The sequence below is a fragment of the Leucoraja erinacea genome, chromosome 13, assembly GCF_028641065.1.
Source record: "Leucoraja erinacea ecotype New England chromosome 13, Leri_hhj_1, whole genome shotgun sequence".
Lineage (NCBI taxonomy): Eukaryota > Metazoa > Chordata > Chondrichthyes > Rajiformes > Rajidae > Leucoraja > Leucoraja erinaceus.
In genome coordinates this window covers 7157083-7184514 of record NC_073389.1, presented here as the reverse complement: position 1 = coordinate 7184514, position 27432 = coordinate 7157083, and the positions used below count along the sequence as shown (strand labels likewise).

The 27432-nt window shown below is 46.0% G+C and overlaps 1 protein-coding gene across 4 annotated transcripts in view; it reads left to right on the top strand.

Moving 5' to 3' along the window:
• The window catches only part of glra2 (glycine receptor, alpha 2), a 219206-nt gene that overhangs the window by 171571 nt on the left and 20203 nt on the right, over window positions 1-27432 (top strand). For all 4 annotated transcript variants that reach the window (XM_055644380.1, XM_055644379.1, XM_055644383.1 and 1 more), the window contains exon 8: window positions 27106-27255. In XM_055644380.1, coding sequence (XP_055500355.1) covers window positions 27106-27255 — 150 coding nt within the window. The remainder of the gene's footprint in view (window positions 1-27105; window positions 27256-27432) is intronic.

Here is a 27432-nt window from a genome sequence, read left to right as displayed (position 1 = left end):
CGGGTGAATGCACAAAGTCATTTGCCCAGGGTAGGGCAATCAAGAACAAATTGAAATAGGTTTACGGTGAGGGGGGCAAGATTTAATTGGAACCTGAGGGGTAAGTTTTTTGCACAAAAGGTGGTGGGTGTATGAAACGATCTGCTGGATGAATTAGTTGACGCATGGACTATTGTAACATTTAAGAAATATTTGGACAGGTACATGGATAGGCTAGATTTAGAGGATTATGGACCAAATGCAGGCATGTGGGATGAGTGTAGATGGGCATGTTGGTCGGCGTGGGTAAGTTGGGCCGAAGGGCCTGTTTCCCCGCTGTATGACTCTTGAGTCTCTGACTCTAAACATAGAGCTGGCAGAACAATCTGATCTCCTCAGTGTGGCTGACACAAAGGAAGTGAAATTGGGTCATCGTCCTTTGAAGTGGATGGTGTCATTTTCTTAGGCTTTGTGAGGTGCTGCTCTGCAACTGTGCCATAAGTATTTTTATCCAGTTAGGGGAATCAAGAACCAAATGATATAGGTTTAAAGTGAGAGGAGAAAGATTTTATAGGATCTTTGGGGGCAATCTTATTCACAGAAAGGGTGATGGGCATATGGAATGAGCTGCCAGAGGCAGGTCTTCTTACGCTCCCCTCGGTCATGGCTGACCATGGATGTTTCGAGGGTTGGAGGATGCCTGTGCGTGACTTGTTTAACGTGAGGAGACTGGTGCACAGACAGCCACCACACTGTCCTTGACAGGTCTGGGTCAGGAGTCCAAGGCGACCGGAGATCCTTTTCTGCTGCAGCCTTCATCCGCCTTCCCAGCTGTGGTGACGCTCAACTAAGGTCAGCCATCGTCCTCCACCCGTTCCACTGTTGAGGTCTTGGTTGGATTGCTCTTTGTCAAAGACCTCCCCCTCGACCTTACCGCCATGGGTGGCCCTACCAGGAGCATAGCTCCAGACGGCATCGCTCTCAGGATCTCAGGACCACACTAGCTTCCCCACCACGACAAGGTGACAATCCACGGAGAAGAATAAAAGAGACAGGTACAATTGCAACATTTGAAAGACAATTGGACAGGTACATGGATTGGAAAGATTAGAGAGATATAGGCCAAATGTGGGCAGACTGATTATCTTGGTCAGCATGGACAATAGACAATAGACAATAGATGCAGGAGTAGGCCATTCGGCCCTTCGAGCCAGCATCGCCATTCATTGAGGTCATGGCTTATCATGGCTTGAGCCAAATGGCCTGTTTCTGTGCTTTACGACTATGACTCATTGACTAGACTGTATGTACAATGGAAAGAAATAATTGCTACAATGTGGATTTCTCTCTCCAATCAATGGTTTAACACGTTTTTCAGAGTTACTATTTCTAAGTGCCTTGGACACTCTAGATTAGACTTTTGAATTTTAAGTCTCATCCTTCTGACTGGCAAAATGTTAACTTATTCATGAGGCACCCAGATCAACGGGTCGATGATTGAAAGGGTCAAGAGCTTCAAATTCCTGAGTGTGCACATCTCTGAAGATCTTTCCTGGTCCGTGAACACTGATGCAATTATTTCTGAGAAGATTACGGAGTCGGTTTGTCAAGGAGGACTCTCTCTAACTTCTACAGGTGCACAGTAGAGAGCATGCTGACCGGTTGCATCGTGGCTTGGTTCGGCAACTTGAGCGCCCAGGAGCAAAAAAGACTACAAAAAGTAGTAAACACTGCCCAGTCCATCATCGTCTCTGACCTCCCTTCTATCGAGGGGATCTATCGCAGTCGCTGCCTCAAAAAGGCTGGCAGTATCATCAAGGACCCACACCATCCTGGCCACACACTCATCTCCCCGCTACCTTCAGGTAGAAGGTACAGGGGCCTGAAGACTGCAACAACCAGGTTCAGGAATAGCTACTTCCCCACAGCCATCAGGCTATTAAACTTTGCTCGGACAAAACTCTGAAAATTAATAGCCCATTATCTGTTTATTTGCACTTTATCAGTTTATTTATTCATGTGTGTATATATTTATATAATGGTATATGGACACACTGATCTGTTCTGTAGTCTTGTCTACTATGTGGCCCTTTGGCCCTTGTGGTTAAAGGGATCAGGGGGTATGGAGAGAAAGCAGGTACAGGATACTGAGTTGGATGATCAGCCACGATCATATTGAATGGCGATGCAGGCTCGAAGGGCCGAATGGCCTACTCCTGCACCTATTTTCTATGTTTCTATGTTCTGTTGTGCTGAAGCAAAGCAAGAATTTCATTGTCCTATCAGGGACACATGACAATAAACTCTCTTGACTCTTGACTCCCTACTCTTTAACTTCCAAAGCAAGAGTTTACAACACAGGACTTGCAAAATTGTGGGTAAGTGGACATCATATGGCCTCAACCATACTATTAAAGGCTTGCAATGCAGAGCTGCAAGGGATTTCATTTGTAACAATGTCATGCCTCTCCAAGCATGAGCAAGCCTCACTTTCAAATGTGAATCTGATGAAATAGTGGAGTGAGTGGCACTATTGCACCATTGTGTAAGTTGCAACTTTTTTGTTTTGTTTAGTTTAGAGATACAGCCTGCACCCTTCAGCCCACCGAGTCTGCACTGATCAACGATCCCCGCACATTAACACATTACCCTACACACACCAGGGACAATTTTTACAATTATACCAAGCCAATTAACCTACAAACCTGTACGTCTTTTGAGTGTGGGGGGAAAAAAGAGCTCAGAGAAAACCCATGCAGGTCACGGGGAGAACGTGCAAACTCCGTACAGACGTGCAGCATAAGTCAGGATCGAACCTGGACCCCTGGCGCGGCAAGGCAGAAGCTCTACCACTGCGCCACCGTGCCGACCTTGGCTGAGCTGCTGAAAACCCTCTGTAAAGAAACTGCTAAGGCAGGAAGGTCCCATATAGTATAATTCCGCAACCCACGCTAACTACAAGAGAAAACACTGATTTGATGAGTACAGTTTGCTGACAGGGAAAACAATTAGTTAATGAATGATAAATCATGGGTCGTGTATGATTGATGGATGGCTATGGTGGCATACAGTAGCTCTCTGGTAGAAACCTGCGTTCAGATAATTGCTCATTCTGAGCCACACTGCTGAGCTTGAGTGCCATAATACATGACAAGCCTATTTCACCACGTCAAATAAACCACTTAGTATTCCTCTCACTCTGAGTCAGTAGATTGTGGGTGGCAAGTGTACTCCTACAGAACAGATACAATCTTTTAGTCTAAGACTTCAGTGCCACATCGAGGGAATGCCGCACCTTCAGATGGCATGTTGGTGCAACCAAGAAGGATAAGGGCCAAACGCAGGCATGTGGGACTAGTGTAGAAAGGGCATGTTGGTCAGCTTGGGCAAGTTGGGCTGAAGGCCCTTGCCAGATATTACAGATCAAATGATATTTCAGGATGAATTCAGGTGTTCACCTTGGCTGATCATAATACCTCAAGACTTCTCAATAGAATCGATTAATTGATAATTTTCATTTTATAGGACCTTGCCTCATTGGTTGTTGGGTTCCCTACAGAATAACAATGATTATATTTCAAGTGTGGATCAGTTTCGGGATTTATAAATGAATATTAATTATTTAATTTTTCCAATTCCTGCAAAAGACTTACGATTGTAATGAATGGCAATAGCTTGTCAAATTTTGAAGATTTATTGCTTGGGATATTATTTTTAAGTTATACCTTCACTATGGAAGATAGACACAGAAAGCTGGAGCAACTCAGCGAGTCAGGCAGCATCTCCGGAGTAAAGGAATCGGTGACGTTTTGGGTCGTGACCCTTCTTCAGACTTCATTTGGCTGGATAGGTTATTGATGAGATGTTCTTCTATTGAATGACCCTGATGTACAGCAAAGAAAACATTTCCTATTCATGGAGAAGCACTTTCTTTTATCGACTAGTTTCATGTCAGACGTCTGGAATGAGATTCCGATTGGATTTCAATTAATAGATTTTGGATTTTGGTGTATATCTCATGCTTCTCATCGCAACTCAGTCTAATTTATGCTTCATCTGGATTCGATTCTACACGCTGCAACCCACTTCCAATTAAAATATATGACCAGGCATTCACTGTTCGTTATTCAACATTAGCAATCCGATGACTTCTTAGTGTGAAGCATGCAGCAAAGGGCGATATTATTTGCATGAAGCATATTTCCACCTGTACTCAAAAATAAACATAGCACAGCATAGAGCAGGTCCTTCGGCCCACAATGTCTTTGCCAAACATGATGCCAAGATAATCTAAACTCATCTGCCTGCACATCAGCCATATCTCTCCATTCCCAGCATATTCATGTACCTATCTAGAAGCCTCTTTAATCGCACTATCATATCTGCCTCCACCACCACTCCTGGCACCCACAACCCTCTGGAACAAAACATCTCCCGCATGTCTCCTTAAAAATTTGCCCCTCTCACCTTAAAGATATGCTATTTATCATTTGATATTTCCAACCAGGGGAAAGGGTTCTAACTGCCTCCCCTATCTTTGCCTCTCATAATTGGATATACTTCAATCAGGTCCCACTCAAACTTCCACATAGAAAACAATCCAAGTCTATCCAACGATAGACATAAAATGGTGGAGTAACAGCAGGACAGGCAGCATCTCTGTAGAGAAGGAATGGGTGACATTTTGGATCCAATCTCTCCTTATAGGACCTGTCTGTCCTATAAGGAGGTGGAGAGGCTTTTCAGAAGACAGAAAAGCCGTAAATCTCCAGGACCGGACAATGTTTCCCCCTCTACTCTCAAGCTCTGTGTCAAACAACTGGCACCGGTCTACACAGACACTTTTGACCAGTCCCTGCAAAATGTACTGACCCTGCCTGCTTCAAAGTCTCCACTATTGTCCCTATACCCAAAAAGGCAAGGATTACTGGTCTTAGTGACTACAGGCTTGTCGCACTGACCTCTTTAGTCATAAAGACCCTTGAAAGGCTTGTGCTGGCCAAGCTGAAAAATATCACGAACCTCCTGCTGGACCCTCTGCAGTTATAGATCAGTGGATGAAGCCGTCAACCTGGGCCTGCACTTCATCCTCCAGCACCTAGACCGCCGGGGGACCTATGCGAGGATTTTGTTTGTCGATTTTATCTCTGCATTCAACACCATTGTGCCAGAGCTACTACATTCCAAACTTTCTGAGTTGACTGTGCCTGAACCCCTCTGTCGGTGGATCACCAGCTTCCTGACAGACAGGAAGCAGCATGTGAGGCTGGGAAAGCACATCTCAGACCCACAAACCCTCAGCATATGAGCACCGCAAAGCTGTTTACTCTCCCCTCTCCTCTACTATCTCTACACCAACGACTGCACCTCCACTGATTCCTCTGTCAAGCTTCTCAAGTTTGTGGCCGACACAACCTTGATTGGACTGATCCAAGATAGGGAGGAATCTGCCAACAGACAGGAAGTGACACAGCTGGCATCCTGGTGCCTCCGTAACAACCTGGAGCTCAATGCCCTTAAGACAGTGGAATTGATTGTAGACTTCAGGAGAGCTCCCCCTCCCCTCGCCCCACTCACCATCAACAACACCACAGTCACGTCTGTGGAGTCTTAATTTCCTGGGAACCATCATCTCCAAGGACCTTAAGTGGGCTATCATCGACTCCACGGTCAAAAAGGCACAACAGAGGATGTACTTCCTCCGGCAGCTGAGGAAGCACAATCTGCCACAGGCAATGATGGTCCAATTCTATATGGCCATCATAGAGTCTGTTCTCACCTTCTCCATCATGGTCTGGTTTGGCTCAGCCACCAAGCACGACACCTGGAGGCTGCAGCGAATCGTCCGATCAGCTGAGCTTGACTACAACCTTCCCTCTATTGACAAACTGTACACTGCAAGGGCCAGGAAGCGAGCGGGTAAGATCATCTCTGACCTCTCTCACCCTGGCCACAAACTCTTTGAAGTACTTCCCTCTGGAAGGCGACTCCAGACTGTCAAAGCTGCCACAGCCAGACATAAAAACAACTTTTTTGCACGAGTAATAACTGTACTCAACAACCAAAAATCTGTAGCTTCCATTTGATCTGGTATTTTGTTTGATTCACATGTTTGATCAATGGTGTTTTATTATTAATGTTTAATGTTTTATGTGTCATTCATAACTGTCATTGTATGTCATGTTGTCACTTGTGGGCAGAGCATCAAAGCAAATTCCTTGTATGTGAATACTTGGCCAATAAACTTATTTATTCATTCATTCACACTGAAGGAGTAGGGGGAGATAGCGGGAAAAGACTGGTGGGGGTGAAGCAAAGGTTGGCTGGTGATAGGTGCATATAGGTGAGGGGGTTTGACTGGCAGATGATGGAGTGTTGAATATCGAGGTGTAGTCAATAAACAACAGACTGATGTATATGTTTTTATTGTCCGAGTGGTCCATTACAGAGTGAAGAGCCTGCAGGGTTGCATTCCATGTGGATCTATTGTGGTGGTAGGCAAATTGTACCGGGTCCAGTTTCTTGCGAATATAGGAGTTGATGTACATTATAACCATCTTCTCAAAGCACTTCATCACTACTGACATCAGTGTCACTGGTCGATAATCTTTGAGGCATGCCACCTTACTCTTAGGTACACAGACTGAAGAAGAGTTTCGGCCCGAAACGTTACCTATCTCCTTTGCTCCATAGATGCTGATGCACCCGCTGAGTTTCTCCAGCATTTTTGTGTACCTTCGATTTTCCAGCATCTGCAGTTCCTTCTTGACTACCTTACTCTTATATTGGATACTCTTAATATTGGACACCAATGTTATCGATGTCCTTTTAAAGTAGTAGGAACCTCAGACTTCAATAATGAGAAGTTGAAGATGTCCGCAAATACTCCAGCCAGTTGGTCCATGCAGGTTTTGAGAACGCGGCCAGGTGCTCACCATCAGGACCAGATGCTTTCCGTTCATCCCTTTAAAGGATCTTCTGGTGTCGGCCTCAGTGACTGAGATTGTAATGTGAAAAGGCACATTTACGATGATGTTGCCAGGACTAGAGAATCTGAGATATAGGCAGAGGTTGAGTAGGCTGGAACTCTATCCGTTGGATGAGGGGTGATCTTTTAGATGTGTATAAATTCATGAGAGGATTTGATTGGGTAGATGCACAGAGTCTCTTGCCCAGAGTAGGTGAATCGAGGACATAGGTTTAAGGTGAAGGGGAAAAGATTTAATATGAATCTGAGGGGAAACTTTTTCACACAAAGGGTGGTGCCTACTGACTCTGAACAGTCCCTGGGTGACCTTCTGACCAGCTCTGTGCAGTCCTCATTGCTGGGACTGTGCTCTTCAATTAGAAACATAGACAATAGGTGCAGGAGTAGGCCATTCAGCCCTTCGAGCCAGCACCGCCATTCAATATGATGATGGCTGATCATCCAAAATCAGTACCCCATTCCTGCTTTTTCCACATGTACCTATTTCGTTAGCCCCAAGAGCTATATCTAATTTGCAGGCTGATAGGGCCACAGCCAGGTGGTCTGATCTCCCATAGTGAGGATGAGGAATGGACTGATAAGCATCTTTGATGGTGGAATAGCAGTGGCCGAGGGGTGTTTGATCCTCTGGTGTTGCAGACATGCTGCTGGTAGTTTGGAAGTGATTTCTTCAAGCTGGCCTTGACGAAGTCCCCGACTGTTATAGACAATAGACAATAGATAATAGGCACAGCAGTAGGCCATTCGGCCCTCTGAGCCAGCATCGTGATCATGACTGATCATCCACAATCAGTAACCCGTTCCTGTCTTCTCCCCATATCCCCATATGCCTATTCTCCAGAGATGCTGCAGACGCTGAGTTACTCCAGCCTTGTGTGTTTACCTTTGCTTTAAACCAGCATCAACATTCCTTGCAAGCCTCATTGTCGACCATGGACACAATGGAGACCTCCCCGGTGTTTCCTGGCACAATATTCACCGTAACTGTGACCGTCTGTGAGGATTTGGTGGTCTTATTTTAAAAAGAGAATGTGGAGCAGGAGCACTGAGCCTCATTTCTCTAGTAAAGAGAAAGTTGAAGGATAACCTAAATTATTCCTTTAAACTTAGGAAAGGTTTAGATGGAGAAGGTTATGTGAAAAGTGTTAATAGTTAGTGACGAAAAGCAAAACCAAATACCATCGACATAAAATGACCACAATAAAATCAGACTGGGAATTCAGAAGAAATAGTTCTGACCAGATTGCATTAAGATAGTGGTACTTGCTACCACATTGAGTGAGTAGAGTCATAGAGTCAGAGAGTCATACAGCGTGGAAACAGGCCCTTTGGCCCAATTTGCCAACACCGGCCAACATGTCCCAGCTACACTAGCCCCCATGCTTGCATTTGGCCCATATCCCTCCAAACTTATCCTATCCATGTCCCTATCTAACTGTTTCTCCAACATTGAGATAGTCCCAGCCTCAGCTTCTTCCTCTGGCAGCTTGTTCCATCCACCCAACGCCCTTTGTGTGAAAACGTTACCCCTCGGATTCTGATTAAATGTTTTCCCCTTCACCTATGCCCTCTGGTCCTCGATTCACCTACTCTAAGGGGAATCATGCTCTTGCTGAATTAATTTTAGCAGGGGAGAGAATAGATGGTTTTACTAGTACATATGGATAGAGTGGAAAAAGTTTCATTTGTGAAAAATGATGACTTGGATTAGTTGAGACAAATAGCCAGCTTATAGGCTCTATTTCTAAACAGTTTAATGAAACTTCCCCCCAACATTTCCCGCAACTTTAACTATCTCCAGATAATTTCTGGGTTGCATTAGTGAAATAAATGAATGAAATTCTGACAGAAGCCTATTGATGAACAATCCCCATTGTGTAATAGCCCTGTCCCACGGTACGAGTTCATTCAAGAGCTCTCCCGAGTTTAAAAAAAATCAAACTCGTGATAAGCACGGAGAATGAACGTAGCAGGTATGTCGGAGCTCGGGGATGTCTCTTAGCAGCTCGGAACGCTAACAGCAGGTACTCGGGAAGACTCGCTAACGGCAGGTAAGCACGGGAAGACTCCTGAAGATTTTTCGACATGTTGAAAAATGTCCACGAGAGCCCTGAGTACCGACGAATGGCCATTACCGTAATCTCTGAGTTCGAATCAGGGCAAACTTGGGAGAGCTCTTGGAATGAACTCGTACTGTGAGTCAGGGCGTTAACTGCCAAATATTATAATGATTTAAATTTTGAAAATATTGGATATAATCGAGCCATTTGAGGAACTTGACAATTAAACTGTTGGAAGTTCATAACTTTATAATTGAGAGGAGTAGAACTCAATCATGGCTGATTTATTTCTCCCTCCTAACCCCATTCTCCTGCCTTCTCCCCTCCCCCCACCCCCCATAACCCCTGATACTCGTACTAAACAAGAATCTATCAAGAATTCATCTCCACATACCTTGACTCCATACTATCCCCCTTGGTCAAATCCCTTCATACCTATGTTCAAGACACCTCAGACACTCTCCGCCGCCTCCGCACATTCCATTCTCTAGGCCCCCACCCCCTCATCTTCACCATGGACGTCCAGTCACTCTACACCTCCATCCCCCACCAGGATGGCCTCAAAGCCCTCCGGTTCTTCCTCGACCAGAGAAGCAACCTATACCCAGCCACTGACACTCTCCTCCGCCTAGCGGAGTTGGTCCTTACCCTCAATAACTTCACGTTTGACTCCTCCCATTTCCTCCAAACACAAGGCGTAGCTATGGGCACACGCATGGGCCCCAGCTATGCCTGCCTCTTTGTCGGGTACGTCGAACAATCCTTGTTCAATACGTACCAGGGCCCCATCCCCAACCTCTACCTCCGTTACATCGACGACTGCTTTGGTGCCACCTCCTGCACCCACACAACTGACTGACTTCATCCACTTCACCACCAACTTCCATCCGGCACTCAAATACACCTGGACTATTTCCGACACTTCCCTACCATTCCTTAACCTCACTATCTCCATCGCAGGTGATAGACTTCTGACCGACATCCACTACAAACCCACTGACTCCCATGGCTATCTGGACTACACTTCTTCCCACCTGCCTCCTGTAAGGACTCCATCCCCCACTCCCAATTCCTCTGCCTACGCCGCATCTGTTCCCAGGATGAGGCGTTCCACACCAGGGCAACTGAAATATCCTCATTCTTCAGGGGACGGGGATTCTCCTCCACCATAGATGAGGCTCGCATCAGGGTCTCTTCCATACCCCGCAACACTGCTCTCTCTCCCCATCCCCGCACTGGCAACAAGGGCAGAGTCCTCGCCTAGTCCTCGCCTTTCACCCCACCAGCCGTCACATACAACAAATAATCCTACGTCAGTTTCGCCACCTCCAACGTGACCCCACCACTCGCCACATCTTCCCATCTCCCCCAATGTCTGCCTTCCGCAAAGACCGCTCCTTCCGCAACTCCCTTGTCAATTCTTCCCTTCCCTCCCGTACCACCCCCTCCCCGGGCACTTTCCGTTGCAACCGCAAGAAATGCAACACCTGTCCCTTCACCTCCCCCCTCGACTCCATTCAAGGACCCAAGCAGTCGTTCCAGGTGCGACAGAGGTTCACCTGTATCCCCTCCAACCTCATCTACTGCATCTGCTGCTCTAGATGTCAGCTGATCTACATCGGTGAGACTAAGCGGAGGTTGGGCGATCGTTTCGCCGAACACCTCCGCTCGGTCCGCAAGAACCTACCTGACCTCCCGGTGCCTCAGCACTTCAACTCCCCCTCCCATTCCCAATCTGACCTCTCTGTCCTAGGTCTCCTCCATTGCCAGAGTGAGCAACACCGGAAATTGGAGGAACAGCACCTCATATTGTGTTTGGGGAGCCTGCATCTGGCGGGCATGAACATTGAATTCTCCCAATTTTGTTAGCCCTTGCTGTCTCCTCCCCTTCCTTAGCCCTCGAGCTGTCTCCTCCCATCCCCCAGCCCTCGGGCTCCTCCTCCTCCCTTTTTTTCCCCTTCCTTCTCCCTGCCACCCCCTATCAGTCTGAAGAAGGGTTTCGTCCCGAAACGTTACCCATTTCCTTCGCTCCATAGATGCTGCTGCACCCGCTGAGTTTCTCCAGCATTTTTGTGTACCTAAGAATCTATCTATCTCTGCCTTAAATATATCCACTGGCTGTGCCTTCACAGCTTTCTGTGCCAAAAAATTTCACAGTCACCACCCCCGGACTAAAGAGTTCATAGTTTTCACTGTTTTAAATGAATCCTCACAGCCCCTAATGGTTCCATCCAGATTTTAATGAAAAATCCAACTCACAAATGCATTGTAATTTTCAATATTGTACAGAGCACCAGGTTATGCAGAAGATGATGAGAAAGTTGCCCCCTGTGCATCGCTGATTGTATGGGTACATCACAAGCAATAGAAATAGCTTTGCAATGTATTTATGTGAGAGAGATTGCATCTCCCTAAACCATCAATCCCAACAGGAGATACTGCTTGACACCCCATTCGAATCTCTAAAGATGGTGCTGAAGCTGGGGCCAGAGGAAAATCTGTTAACATCCATTACAATCAGTTCACTCTTCAACCCTTATTTCAACAGCAGCGTTTCATACACATCTTGTACTAAAATGCTGCATTCTTTATCCTTTAACTGTGCACTGTGGACAGCTTGATTGTAACCATGTTTTCTTTCACTGGATAGCCTGCATTCACAGACATTTCACTCTACCTCGGCACACGTGACGATAATAAATGAAACTAAACAAAAAACATCCAAATGTGGACAATTAAACAATAACATTGGAATAGAGATGCGTTGAACTCCAGATGCTGATTTACAAAAAAAAGATGCAAGGCTGTGGGGCAACTCAGTGGCTCAGGAAGCATCTCTGGAGAACATGGGTCAGAAGAAGGGCTCCTAATCCCATTGTCCTGCCTTCTCCCCATACCCCTTGACATCCGTTCTATCCAAAGATTTGTCTACCCCTGCCTTAAAAATATCCACTGACTTGTCCTCCACAGCCCTCTGCGGAAATGAGTTGCACAGATTAACTACCCTCTGACCAAAGAAGTTCCTCCTCACCTCCTTTCGAAAAGAGCATCCTTTAATTCTGAGGCTATGACCTCTGGCCCTAGTTTCTCCCAGCAGGGGAATCATCCTTTCTACATCCACTGTATCTATGCCTTTCATTCTCTGTAACTGCTGGAATATTGGGAGATGGAGTCATATGGCACAGAAACAGGCCCTTTGGCTCAACTCATCCATGCAAAACAAGATTTTCCATTTAAGCTAGTCCCCTTTGCCTGCATTTAGCCCGTATCCCCCTAAACTATTTTACGTAATTATGTCTCTTTTTGTGAACTGCAATTGTTTGTTCATTGAAGTTGCAAGTTTTATATAGATAATAATCAAGCCATTTACAGTACAGATACATGATAAGGGAATACCGTTTGGTGCAAGGTAAACCCAGTAAAGTCTGGTCAAAGATAGACCAAGGGTCACCAATGAGGTAGATAATAGTTCAGCACTGCTCTCTGGTTGTGACAGGATGGTTCAATTGCCTGATAACAGTTGGGAAGAAACTGTCCCTGATTCAGGAGGTGTGTGTTTTGCCCGATGGGAGTGGGGACAAGAGGGAGTGGCCAGGATGCGGCTCGATCTTACTTATACTGCTGGCCTTGCCGAGGCAACGTGAGGTATAAATGGAATCAATGACAGTGAGGTTGGTTTGCGTGATGGTCTGGGCTGTGTCCTCAATTTGCTGCCATTTCTTGTGGTCTTGGATGGAGCTGTTCCCAAACCAAGCTGTGATGCATCCCGATAAAATGCTTTCTGTGGTGCATCTGTAGAAGTTGGTGAGAGTTGTTGGGGGACATGCAGAGCTTCCTCAGCCTTCTAATGGAACAGAGGCATTGGTTTTGCTTCAATATGGGTGGTCCAGGAGAAGTTGTTGGTGATATTTACTACTAGGAATTTGAAGATTTCAAACATCTCTACTTCAGTGCCGGCAACGCAAACTGGGGTGTGTGAACCGCTTCACTTCCTGAAATTGATCACTATCTCCTTTGTCTTGCTGACATTGAGAGAAAGGTTGTTGTCACGACACCAGGACCCAAGGTCTCAATCTCCTTCCTGTATTCTGTCTCATCGTTATTTGATATCCAGCCCACAATAGTGATGTCATCTGCAAATTTGTGGTGGGTGTACAAGGAGTAAAGAAGGGGCTGAGAACACATCCTTGTGGAGCACCAGTGGTGAGGATTATTGTAGAGGATGATTTGTCCCTTATCCTCACTGATTGGGGTCTGTTGGTCAGGAAGTTGAGGATCCAGTTGCAGAGATGAGTGCTGACTCCAAGTCCCACGGGTTTGGTGATGAGCTTGGATGGTATTAAAGGCAGAGCTATAGTCTATAGATCGGGTAGAGAGTCTCTTGCTAAAGGTAGGGGAATCAAAACCAGACGATATAGATTGATGGTGAAGGGAGGAAAGATTGAATAGAAACCTGAAGGGTAACTTCTTCACACCAAGGGTGGGAGGTGTATGGAACATGCTGCTAGAAGAGGTAGTTGAGGTAAGTACTATTGCAACCTTTAAGAAACATTGAGTCAGGTGCATGGATAGGACAGGTTTAAAGGGATATGGGCCAAACCCAAGCAGGTGTAGATGAGCAGATTGTGCTGAGGGGCCTGTTTCCATGCTGTAAGACTTCAAGACTGTATGACTGACCAAATGGTGCCAGCACAACAACCTGGCTCACAATATCAGTAAGACCAAGGAACTAATTATGAACTTTAGAACTTTAGAAGAGGAAGGATGAGGACCCACAAACCTACCTATATCAATGGTGGAGAGAGTTACATGCTACAAATTCCTGGGCGTGCATATCTCTGAAGATCTTTCCTGGACCCAGCACACAGATGCAATTATAAAGAAAGTCCATCAACAGCTCTGCTTCCTGAGAAGATTGTGGAGATTCGGTATGTCAGAGAGGAATCTCTTAAACCTCTACAGGTACACAGTGGAGAGCATGTTGACTGGTTGCATCCCAGCCTGGTTCGACAACTTGAATGCCCAGGAACGAAGAAGTCCGCAGAAAGTTGTGAACACTGCCCGGTCCATCACGGGGTTCTGGCCTCCCCACGTGTCACACTGACTCAGAAAAGAAGTGAACATAATCAAAGACTTGTCCCACCCCAGTCATTCCTTCTTCCCCCTGCTCCCATCCATCAGAAGGTACAGAAGCTTGAAAGCGTGCACCACCAGACTCAGGAACAGCTTCTTCCCCTCTCTTATCAGGCTTCCCATCAGTCCTTCCATTGGCCAGGGTACTGTCCAATTTGCCTCTATCCCATTGAGGACCTTGCACTTTGTCTATGGAACAGATGTGCTACAATACTGAGAAAGATATTCTGCACTCTGTACCTTCCTGTTGCTCTATCAGGGAAGCACGGTGGCGCAGCGGTAGAGCTACTGCCTTACAGCACCAGGGACCCGGGTTAGATCCTGACTACGGCTGCTATCTGTACGGATTTTGTATGTTCTCCCGTGACCTGCGTGGGTTTTCTCCTGGATCTCCGGTTTCTTCTCACACTCCAAAGAAGTACAGGTTTGTAGGTTAATTGGCTTGGTATAAATGTAAATTGTCCCTAGTGTGTGTGGGGTGATGTTAATGTGCGGGGATCGCTGATCGGTGCGGACTCGGTGGGCAGATGGGCCTGTTTCCGTGCTGTATCTCTAAATTAAACTAAACTATTGTACTCAATAGTGGTGTCTACAATCATTGAGTTAATTGTGGTATATCTGACCTGTTTGGATAGAAAGCGAAAGCAAGCTTTTAACAATTACAGCACAGAAACAGGCCATCTCGACCCTTCTAGTCCGTGCCGAACACATAATCTCCCCTAGTCCCATATACCTGCGCTCAGACCATAACCCTCCATTCCCTTCCCATCCATATAACTATCCAATTTATTTTTAAATGATAAAAACGAACCTGCCTCCACCACCTTCACCGGAAGCTCATTCCACACAGCTACCACTCTCTGAGTAAAGAAGTTCCCCCTCATGTTACCCCTAAACTTCAGTCCCTTAATTCTCATGTCATGTCCCCTTGTTTGAATCTTCCCTACTCTCAGTGGGAAAAGCTTTTCCACGTCAACTCTGTAACTGGGCATCTTAGTTTTCTTAGATTCTAATCAACAGGCACATAATGGTAAATGGCGTGTTGGTCTTCACTGAAAGGGAATGCAAGCAAATCCTTCTAGGATTATGTGGGCATTAGTGAAACTTTAATAAAAACTGAAAATGCTGTGACCATAGAAGATGGAACATTGACTAGTTAAGGACAGGAATGTGCGCCATTCGGCCAGCAATGTTTGTGCCGAACATGATGCCAATTTAAATTGATCTCATCTATCTGTACATGATTGATATCCCTCTATTCCCTGCGCTACCATGTGCCTATCTAAAAGCCTCTTTAACACCACTATCGGATCTGCCTCCACCACCACCCCTGGCAATGCGTTCCAGTCCCCCACCACCCTCTGTGTAAAAAAACTTGCCCCGCACATCTCCATTAAACAACCCCCCTCTCCCCTTCTAGTGTTAGACATTTGCACCCTTGGGGAAAACATCTGTTTAAAGTCTGTGGCCCTTCATCAGAGTTCTGGTGAACTGTGTGCCGTTCTGTTCTTTGCGCATGAAGGTGGTACACTGTCTTGAGTCAGTGCATTGCAGGTTCATTTCGTTGACTGCTGTGATGAGGAGTTTCTTCTACAAGGAAAGAATTGAGGACTTACTGGAAACGGCTGCTTCCTTAGGCCCGAACATTTAGAAATGGGGGCATTGACTTGGGATAAAGAAAATGGAGCTGAGAAGGGTTTTGGTCACAAACCCCCTATGCCATCATATACCTGTGAGAACCATGGATGCCCAGTTACTGAAGATTGTCAAGGCTGAATCTGATAATTTTTTGAATATCAAGAGAATCAGGAGGCACAGATAATAGACAAGAAAATGAAGAGTCATAACATTGCAGAATATTGCTCCTATGTCTTGTTCCTGCTTATTTTCAATCCTTGCGTCCTTAAACCTGCATTCACTATTTTCCACCACGGATCCTGCTTTGCTTTAATTTTTCATGCCGTTTCTTGTTTTAAAAATAATTTTGTCTGTTCTGCACTTCAAGTAAATGTCTGGAGCCTTTGAGCCATGTTGTCCACTTTTAATTGATCTCTGAAGCTGCATGCTGTTACCATGGAGATGGGCTCTGCCATACTGATAGGATGTGACTTTTTGGGAACACTTGCTATTAACCATCTGGTCACAGTGTTAGAACTGCTTGAATTGACAAACATGTGGGGAGGCAGTGTTGGCAGGTCTATCAAAGCATTGGATTTCGTTAATACAGGAACGATACCCCCAACACAGTCACCATGGCCACAATGGCGCAGCGGTAGAGTTGCTGCATTACAACGTTTGCAGTGCCAAAGGCCCGGGTTCGATCCCGACTACGGGTGCTGTCTGTACGGAGTTTGCACGTTCTCCCCGTGACCGCGTGGGTTTTCTCTGAGAACTTCGGTTTCCTCCCATACTCCAAAGATGTAAAGGTTTGTAGGTTAGTTGGCTTGGTGTATGTGTAAATTATTCCAAGTGTGTGTAGGATAGTGTTAGTGTGTGGGTATCGCTGGTCGGTGTGGACTCGATGGGCCGAAGGGCCTGTTTCCATGCTGCATCTCTAAACTAAACCAAAATGCGATATCGAATACACTAGAAATATAAGCAAATCCTCTCGCAGGCTAACATTTCCGATACTGAATTCCTAATTACACTCAGTCAGCTACTTTGTCTAGGGCCACTTTATGTGCACACCTGACATCAGACTCACAAAACAGACACTCTATTCCACCTGCCACACGAAAAGATCAGGATCACAGAGTAATAGAGTACGTAAACAGGCACTTCAGCCCGAATTGTCCAATCTGACCAAGATGCCCTATCTACCCAATCCCACCAACCCGCATTAGGCCATAGGTAGGCGGCGCGACTCTGGTCAGCAGCGGCCTCTGCAGCCTGTCCGCGTTTTTATTATTTTTTGTCTGTGTTTTTATGTAGTTTTTGTTATTTTATGTTGGGGTGTGTGTGTGGGGGGGTGGGGGAAACTTTTGAATCTCTCCCTGCACTGGAGACCCGACCTTTTCTCGTCGGGTCTCAGCTGTCGTTGGGGCCGCAACGAGGAGCGGCCTCCAACAGGAAGAAGCCGGGGACTCACGTGCCGACTCACCTCACCGTCGCGGAGCTGGCCGAGACCGGAGCGGGTGGAGCGGTGGAGGAGCGTTGCCGCTGCCGCTGCTGCTGCTGCTGCCGCCGCTGCTGCTGCTGAGTCGGAGGCTGCTGCTGCGGGTCTGCGGACGGCGGCACCGGGAGCCCGCGGATCCCTGGAGGGAGACCGCTTTTCGGGGCTCCTGCAACGGTGACTTCTCCCGCCCGAGTTGCGGGGTCGAAGAGCTCCTGGAGCGGGGCCTGACATCACCGCCCCGCGCGGCTTGGAATGCGGGACTTTGCGAGCGCACGCCGGGGGCTCCAACATCAAGACCCGGTGTGCGACCTCGCACCACCCGGCGTGGCTTTAATGGTCGCGGGACAATCGCCATCGCCAGCCGGGGGCTTTGACTTTGACTCTGACATCGGGGGGGAGAGAGTGCAGTGGAGAGATAAGTTTATTTGGCCTTCCATCACAGCTATGTGATGGATGTTTATGTAAAATGTAATTATGTTGTGTCTGGGGTCTATTTGTATGTAATGTATGGCTGCAGAAACGGCATTTCATTTGGACCTCCAGGGGTCCAAATGACAATTAAATATACTCTTGATACTCTTGAATACTCTTGATATGTATGTACTCCGATCCATGTACCTGCCCAAATGCCTTTTATATGTTGCATAGTGTGCCTGCCTCAACTACTTCTTCTGGCAGTTCATTCCAGCTACTCATCACCCTCTGCATGAAAAAGCTGCCTCTCAGGTTTGTATCAAATCTTTCCCCCATCACCTTCAACCTATATCTTCTAGATTATGATTACCCTACCCTGGGCAAAAAACTCTGTACATTCAACCAATCAATTTGGTTGAGTTCAGATTCTGAACAGTATAGGAACACAATGGTTGTGCTGAACATAATGCCGAGTGAAACTGATCTCATTAGCCCACACATGATCCATATCCTTCTATTCCTTGCACTTCCATGTGCCCATCTAATAGTCTCATTAACGCCACTCTTACTATTGTCTCCATCCAGGCCCCAACACTCTCTGTGTTAAAAAAAGATCCATTTACCTTCCCCTCTCACCTTATTCAACAACAACTCCGACCCCCGACGCATGTGGCAAGGCATCCAGGCCATCACGGACTATAGACCCACCAACAACACCCCCACATCCAGCGACGCCTCCTTCCTTGAGGAGCTTAACCACTTCTATGGCCGCTTCGACAGGGACAATCTAGAGACGGCCATCAAGGCTGTGCTACCTGCCGATCACCAACCCCTCACACTCACCCCCTACGACGTGTACGTGGCACTGAGTAGGACTAATGCACGTAAGGCTGCTTGCCCAGACGGCATCCCCGGGAGCGTCCTCAGGGCCTGTGCTGCGCAGCTGACAGACGTCTGGACTGACATCTTCAACCTGTCACTTGCCCAAGCAGTTGTGCCCACGTGCCTTAAAACCAACTCCATCGTGCCGGTGCCAAAACATTCCACTGTGGCAAGCCTCAACGACTTCCGCCCAGTTGCACTTACTCCCATCATCACCAAATGCTTCGAGAGGCTGGTCCTGGCACACCTCAAAGGCTGCCTACCCCCTACACTGGATCCCTATCAGTTTGCCTACCGCAAGAACAGGAGTACGGAGCATGCCATCTTAACGGCACTTCACTCCGCCCTCTCCCACCTCGACAACAGAGACACTTACGTAAGAATGCTGTTCATCAATTACAGCTCAGCATTCAATACCATTATACCCTCTAAACTGATCACCAAACTCGGTGACCTGGGCATCGACCCCTCCCTCTGCAACTGGATACTGGACTTTCTAACCAACAGACCCCAGTCTGTTAGGTTAGACAAGCACACCTCTTCAACCCTCACCCTGAACACCGGCGTTCCACAGGGCTGTGTGCTGAGCCCCCTCCTCTACGCCCTCTTCACCTACGACTGCACACCTGTACATGGTACTAACACCATCATCAAGTATGCAGATGATCCAATGGTGATTGGCCTCATCAGCAACAACGGTGAGTCGGCCTATAGGGAGGAGGTCCAGCTCCTAGCAGCATGGTGCGCTGACAACAACCTGGCCCTTAACTCCAAGAAGACCAAGGAGCTCATTGTAGATTTCAGGAAGTCTAGGGGCGGCACGCACACCCCCATCCACATCAACGGGACGGAGGTGGAATGTGTTTCCAGCTTCAGGTTCCTGGGGGTCAACATCTCCGATGACCTCTCTTGGACCCACAATACCTCAACTCTGGTCAAGAAGGCTCACCAGCGTCTCTTCTTCCTGAGGAGACTGAAGAAGGTCCATCTGTCTCCCCAGATTCTGGTGAACGTCTACCACTGCACCATCGAGAGCATCCTTACCAACTGCATCACAGTATGTTATGGCAACTGCTCTGTCTCCGAACGGAAAGCAGAGGGTGGTGAAAATTGCCCAACGCATCACCGGTTCCTCACTCCCCTCCATTGAGTCTGTCCAAAGCAAGCGTTGTCTGCGGAGGGCGCTCAGCATCGCCAAGGACTGCTCTCACCCCAACCATAGACTGTTTACCCTCCTACCATCCGGGAGGCGCTACAGGTCTCTCCGTTGCCGGACCAGCAGGTCCAGGAACAGCTTCTTCCCTGCGGCTGTCACACTACTCAACAATGTACCTCGGTGACTGCAGTTCAGACGTGTGCACCCCCCCCCCCCCACCCACCCCCCCCCACCCACCTGCCAATCACCCCCACCCCCCCGGACACTCCTCCTACCAGGAAAACACTATGACTGTATGCATGTAAATAGATGTATTTATTGCTCATATTCTATGTTGCTCTTCCAGGGAGATACTAACTGCATTTCGTTGTCTCTGTACTGTACACTGACAATGCCAATTAAAGTTGAATCTGAATCTATTGCTATTCTCTCTAGTGTTGGACGGTTCCATCCTGGGTAAAAGGTTCTGACTGTACACCCTATTTTTGCCGTTCATATACTTCGATCAAGTCTCTGCTCAACCTCCGAAATTCAACAGAAAACAATCCAAGTTTATCCTAACTCTCCTTGAAACTGAAACCCTCAGCATCTAATCCAGGCATTCTACTGGTAAACCTCCTCTGCATCCTCTCCAAAGCCACCAAATCTTTCTATAATGGGGTGACCAGAACTGAAGGCAATAATTCAAATACGACCTAACCAAAGTCTTATGAAGCTGCATCAGGACTTCCTCTTATACTCAATGCCCCTAGCAATGAAGGCAAACATACCATAAGCATTCTTTACCACCCTATCTATATGTGCTGCCACCTTCAATGAGCTATGAACTTTTACTCCAAGGTCCCTCTGTACATTAAACCCCCTGTCCCACTTTCCCGAGCCACCACGAATTCTCCCGAGTTTTCCCCTTGATTCGAACTCGGAGAATTACGGTAATAGCCAGCCGTATATACTCTGGGCTATATTTTTTACTCGTGGACATTTTTCAACATGCTGAAAAAACATTCCGACTTACCTGATGCCCCGAGTACCTACGGCTGGCATTACGAGCCACTACAAAATATCTACCGACTCCTACGGACTCGCTACGGACATTCTCCGAGTTTGAAACAAGGGGAAAACTCGGGAGAATTCGTGAGACACTCGGGAAAGTGGGACAGGGGCTTAATGCTGTTAATGGTCTTGCCATTAACTGTGTATGCTACCCTTACATTCAACGTTTCAGAGTGCAATACCTCACACTTGCTCGGATTAAACTCCATCTGCCATTCTCTGCCCATGTCTGCAGATGGTCAATATGCCACAGAATCTTTTGACCGCCTTGCACACAACCAGCAATTCCTCCAATATCGATCTTGCCAACAAACTTACTCACCAACTCATCTGCATCTTACGTTCAAGTCATATCGCCATCAGCAGAGGTTCCAGCACAGATCCCTGCAGAACGCTGGCTCTTGATTCCCCTAGTCTGGGTAAAAGACTCTGCATTCACCCTGTATATTCCTCTCGTGATTGTAATTACTAGATGGACAGATTCAAGAATGTGCTCAAAGACTGTTTGAAAAAAATGGCAACATTCACTGCCTCGCGTCGATCATTTTGAATGATGTGGAGGACTTCCAGTCCATGCATTGGAAGTATATTACATCCGAGGGATAGGCAGCACACTACCTCACAAACTACCCACACACTCACCCCAGCAGGCACCTCATGACACATCTGTGGACGTCTGCTCTTACCACATCGGCCTCCTAAGCCATCTCAATACTCACATATATATATATATATATATATATATATATATATATTAATACACACATATACTCAAAAAACAAACAAAACTGAAACAATAATAATAATAATAATAATAATAGTCTATTGTAGTTCGGAGCCTATATGAGGTTGTATTGTTTAATAGTAAGAATAAATGAGAACTTACCAGTTTGAAGTTTGATCTTTATTTTATGAGGAGTTACGATGAGGGATTATGTGAAGAGCCCGTCAGCCCACATGCGCGTCAATCTTCAAAGCAGCGGTGTGAAATCACAGATAACAATTGTTGAACTGAACATAGTAAATTTGGAGAGGACTAGAACTTTATGAGAGAGGGTTGGGAGTGGAGGGCACGTAATCCCTCATCGTAACTCCTCATGAAATAAAGATCAATCTTCAAAATGGTAAGTTCTCGTTTAATCTTACTATTTTACTTCGGTGTCACGTGAGTGACTACGTGAAGATTTCAAAGCTCTGTGATTTCATGCCGTGGACACGAGTCCATGCATCACACATTGCATCAGTTGCATCATGATGAGTGAAATTTAATAAAGCATGACATAGATTTAAACATGCTGATGCTTTTTAATGATGAAATGATAATCATAGTAATGAGTTACTGAGTTGGATACTGAGTTGGATGATCAGCCATGGTCATATTGAATGGCGGTGCAGGCTCGAAGGGCCGAATGGCCTACTCCTGCACCTATTTTCTATGTTTCTATGTTTCTATGTTTCTATGTAGTCCCACTCATCCAGGAGGAATTATAAAACAGAACCTAAAATAGAGTTGGCAAATACCCCTGGTCTGACAATGGGTTTGTTATAAACATTTGGAAATTCGCTTGTTTGACCATCCTGCAGCCGCTAGGATGCGGTCCAGCGAAACATCCATAACCCTCGCTGCTGATGTTGTTGCAGCGCTGGTGGAGTGAGATTTGAAAACATCAGTGTTCACTCCAGCACAAGCCAAACCCCATTTTAATCACCTGGGGATGGTCTATACTGATACCTACGTATGAGTTTTTTTGTAACTAATAAACATTGCTAGTTCAGAGCCTCTAAGGCTCTAGGTGACCTAATGTATTGTTGTTGATGTGCGACCACACACACAGCCAACGGTCCATGGGGTATGCCATGAAACTAGTTTGAGAGCTGACGCCCACAGTCTACTCTGTAAAGACTATGTCATGAACATAAAATGTTATATTATTTGCAGATGTAACCATCCTGTCCAGTCGCAGCTTATGCAAACGACTGGACCTGTTGCGCTGAAAACCAGCGCCATGAGGAAAACCACTTTGTAAGTGATTTTGACCGAGGACAGGGATGTAGCTGGAGCCCACCGGCGACGCAGCATCAGCAGAACATAAACATCCCATATCTCCGAGTACCTGGGCCTGGGAGAATTTGAGTTGAAGATACCCTTCATAAATCTGGATATCAGAGGTCGAGACCCGACAGCGTGGTGTCCCGACCCCAGCAGGAAGTATGACAACAAGGTACTTCTGGCACAATTTATAGCACTATAACTCCATCTCTCGTGAAATATAGCTTTGAGAGGAATTCCAAGGCATCTGTTATACGTACCGTGTCATACGATATATTGGACTGTAAACAGAACACTTCCCATTCCTTGATATAGGAGATGTACTGTTTCTTGGTACTGTCTCTACAGGCCGCCGTGATTACATCCAATGTACAACCTGACAGTTCGTACCCCAGGAAAAGTCTTCTCATAGTCTGCAATTTGATTCGCTCATGCAGTGGATGGTTCTCCCCAGTTACGGGGTAAACCAGCAGATTTCTGCGTTGCGAACAGCCATAAAAGGCTCTGTTGTCATTCCCAGTATGAGTAGACTCATGGCTGTGTAGGTCAGTCAGGCACGATCAAAAGCCTGAGGCTGAGTCTTGCTGGATCTTAAGCAAGCACTGACTGATGAGACAAAATGGAGGAAAGACATAAAGAACATTCCTCCCCAGTGTAGCGAGAATGCATCCATCGCAACTGCCCCTGAGTATGGCCGCCATGCCAGATTTTTTTGCAACTGGTGATTGAGACTAGATGCAAACAAATCAATATTTGGTGTTCCATCGAGCCACAATGTCATTAAATACTTTGTGATTTAACATCCATTCTGTATTGTCATTGATTTACGTGATGATACACCAGCATCAAATGAGGTTAGGTAAACTATCACAGGATATTGACTTGATTGCACCCATGTGATTTATATATGCCACCACCGTAGTGTGTCAACTTGTAGTCGAGCATGCAGATATGCATATTCGCACAATGAGCCTTTAACCCATAGAATGTACCTAGTGTCTTTAGGTAGTTGATACCATATAACTGAGGGATTGGTAACTCATGCACATCCCATTTACCTCTGTGACTAGAGATGGTATAGTAATTCCCTATCTTTGGGCACTAGCATCAGTTTGTAATATAACTGAAGGTTTAATGACCAAACGTTACTTGGTAATTTGGTAAATAACCTTGGAGCTGAAGTTATCCCATTTCACAACGCTTTAACTGCTCTCATTGCCCATCCAGATACATTTCAAATATCTCTGGTGAACCCTGTGAATGGGAACTGAATAGTATGCATCTTTGAGATTGATGCATGCCATAAAGTATCCTATGGAAATCAGTTGTTAGACAGTAAGGAAGTTTTCCATTCTAAAAGTCTATACTGCACATGTGAATGCGAGTTAATCAAGGGTGATCCGATATCCTCCATCTTTCTTTTATGAAAGTGCAGGGTGTCGTTGTTGAAACGGTGAAGCTATGCCCGTCGTGGGTGTGTTGCTTCTTCAACCAGATCTTCTTGTATACCCAAACCTTTTTGTTTGGAATGAATAAATGCCCAACTTGGTCATTTTGTATGGGTAAATTCAATTTGGAACCCTTGTATCCCGTGCAGTATAAACTGATCTGATGTCATCTTGTCAGTTATAAACGGATCTGAAGTTATCTGTCATCATTCGTGCAAAAACAAGTGTAATCTATGCCAACTTGTAACTGGTCCACACACCTGATGTTTCGGAAAGAACAAGACCCATCTACCTCCATGATTACCGGTGGTCTTATGGTAAGCCCAAAGGCCCCTGATGCACGTTTCATTTCCGACCTTGATGTGGAGGATAGGACTGCTGGGGTATGTGGATTGCACATTTTCCCTGAGGCCTGGCTTGGGCCTTGGCCTAAAAGACCTCTGCCCAGAGAGTCATGTTACAAGCTGCCACCAGCTACAGTGAACCGCTTACCGCCGATGGAGGCGTAGAGGTGTTGTCGCCGAATCGGGGTCTTCCTCATCCAGGTTTTTTACCTGTTTGGCTAGGTCTTTTCCGAGGAGAAGATTCGGCAGCTGGACATTGCTGGCCTTACATAAGCCTGCAAAATTGGGATTTTTAAGACAGGTCTGATGGCGTTCTTCTGAAAGCAGTTCATTCCGAAGTGTGCAGTGCACATCAACGCCAGGTCATCCTGCTGGACGTCCGATAGCCCGCCATCCATAGTCTCCCCAGATAGCGTTGTTCACTGCCGGCACATGTGACGTGAGGTCACTGATGCTTACAAAACTTGTACCCTTGGTCTGGCAATGTCCATGATGGCTGTAGGGAAGAAGCTGTTCCTGAACTTGGATGTTACAGATTTCAGGCTGCTGTACCTTCATCCTGTTACCCCAGCACTTTGTGTTTTATTTTGTAAACCGGCACCTGGTTCTCTGATTATCCTGTGTTATGTGGCCCAGTTTTCTAAAATTGCTAAATCTCCTCGGGATAAAGAATTCTCTTCATAGCCTGCAGGAATTGGCTAAAGATTTAGTAGGCTCAGTAGAGAATGGTGGATCTGTTGAGCAAAAACCCAGCTGGAGATGACACATGTTCTTCCACTTATGTTCCAGGGTTACATTTCTTACCTGCTGTAATGAGGCATAGGGTTGCTTTTGTAGAGCATCACCTCAGATTACCTTCTCCTGTTCAGGAATGAACAGCAACCATTCCCCCTTCAGCACTCCAGGCACCAGTCCTATAATCTCCACTTTGGCCTTGGCTACTTATATTACATTCTCGTCTAATCTCTTTCTCTTAATGTTTGCCATAAGCAGTGAGAAATTATATATATTCCTATGGGGACACCACTTACAAGGTGCACAGATGCCACAAATGTGGCATGGTGGCAAAGGGTATGTTTATTGTGGATGGCCACGGCGACCACAGGCTCCATTTCTGGCCTATTCCCAGAATTGATAAACAGAAATACAACCAGACTGTGAATGGCTTAACCAGTACTCTTTGAAAGGTTTGTTGTGGTTCAGGGATCATAAATATAATTTTTTTTTAAATTATCTTTCATACGCCGGAAAGAATGGAAGAAAGGAATGATCTTCTTCTCCATGCTAATACCACGGCCATTGCTGGTTTGTGCTTATCCAACCCTGTCTCATCCCACAGTGTTGATCTCCATTGGGTTTCTCATCAGTGGATACAGAGAACCATCCTCATTTCACTGCTGTCACGGAGTTCATAAACAGCCATAGTTCTACAGGGCAGAAACAGGCCTTTCAGCTCATCGAGTCCATGCCAACCAACCAACCATCACACCAATTCCACACTGATCCTATTTTAATCTCCGCACACTCCTCTCACCCATTTGCTGGAGGCAATTTATAGCGGATGTCTAACCCTTCAACTACGCATTTCGGTGATGTGCAAGGGAGCATCCGGACAAAACCCATGCAGTCACGAGGAAACTGTGTAAACCTCACAGAGATAGCACAAGAGTCCAGGCTCAAACCACGATCCTTTGTATGTTGAAGCAGCAGCTCCACTAACTGTCCCACCCCTGGGATGTGGGAGCAAAGCAGCAGCATCCGGGAAGGTCACAATGACAGCGTGAACATGAAAACTCTGCGTAGATAGTAAGCAATGTTAGAATTGGACCTGGATCCCTGGAGCTGTGGAGCAGCAATGCTTGTTGTTGTGCCCAGCTGACACTCAGGGAATCTCGGAATGGTTCGTTGCCATGGTGGGTGTTAACTGCAAAGATCACGGATGGTTTTTAGCAGCTGGTGAAGGCGGCTGTAATTTGGATCAGTGTTGTCAAACTGCTCCTCACTTTGTCTTCATTTGACCATGTTCAGAGGCATGCATTGGAACCTAACTTCAGTGGTCTGAGTAGGAAGGAACTGCAGATGCCGGTTTAAACCGAAGATAGATACAAAATGCAGGAGTAACTAAGCGGGACAGGCAGCATCTCTGGAGAGAAGGAATGGGTGAAATTTCGGGTCGAGACCCTTCTTCAAACGGGGCGGCTTATACTCTATTCTCTTATATAATTATACTCTAAATCTGATACAGAGGGAAACGTGCTATAATAATAGATTGTAACTGCATTCATTGTTGGCCTTTTACTTTCAAATATATGCAAGTATGTTGTCCAAGTTTGTACTTCAAAGTGAAGAAGTAAGGACAATATCTGATTTAAATAAGTTGATTTTATTTTTTGATGATTTGAATAAGGGAATGTCAATTTTAATTGTCAATTTTAATAATAATTAAATTATTTTATCCTAAAGTAATATTATCTTTTGTCTAGGTCTCATATGTCAAGGCCATAGATATATGGATGGCAGTGTGTCTACTCTTTGTGTTTTCTGCCTTGTTGGAATATGCTGGTGTAAACTTTGTATCACGCCAACACAAAGAGTTTCTGCGCCTGAGGAGAAAACAGAGAAGACCAAATAAGGTCAGTGAGGAGTAACTGATGAGTTTTATTTTTACCTTTATTTATTTTTTGCAGAATATGCACATAACTCACAAGGCCAGCTTTTATTGCCCATCTTTAAGGAGACGCTGAACCAACCAATAATATAATTGTTAAAGTATCACTGAGTGGCTTGAAAGGCTATTTCTAGGGGAGAAA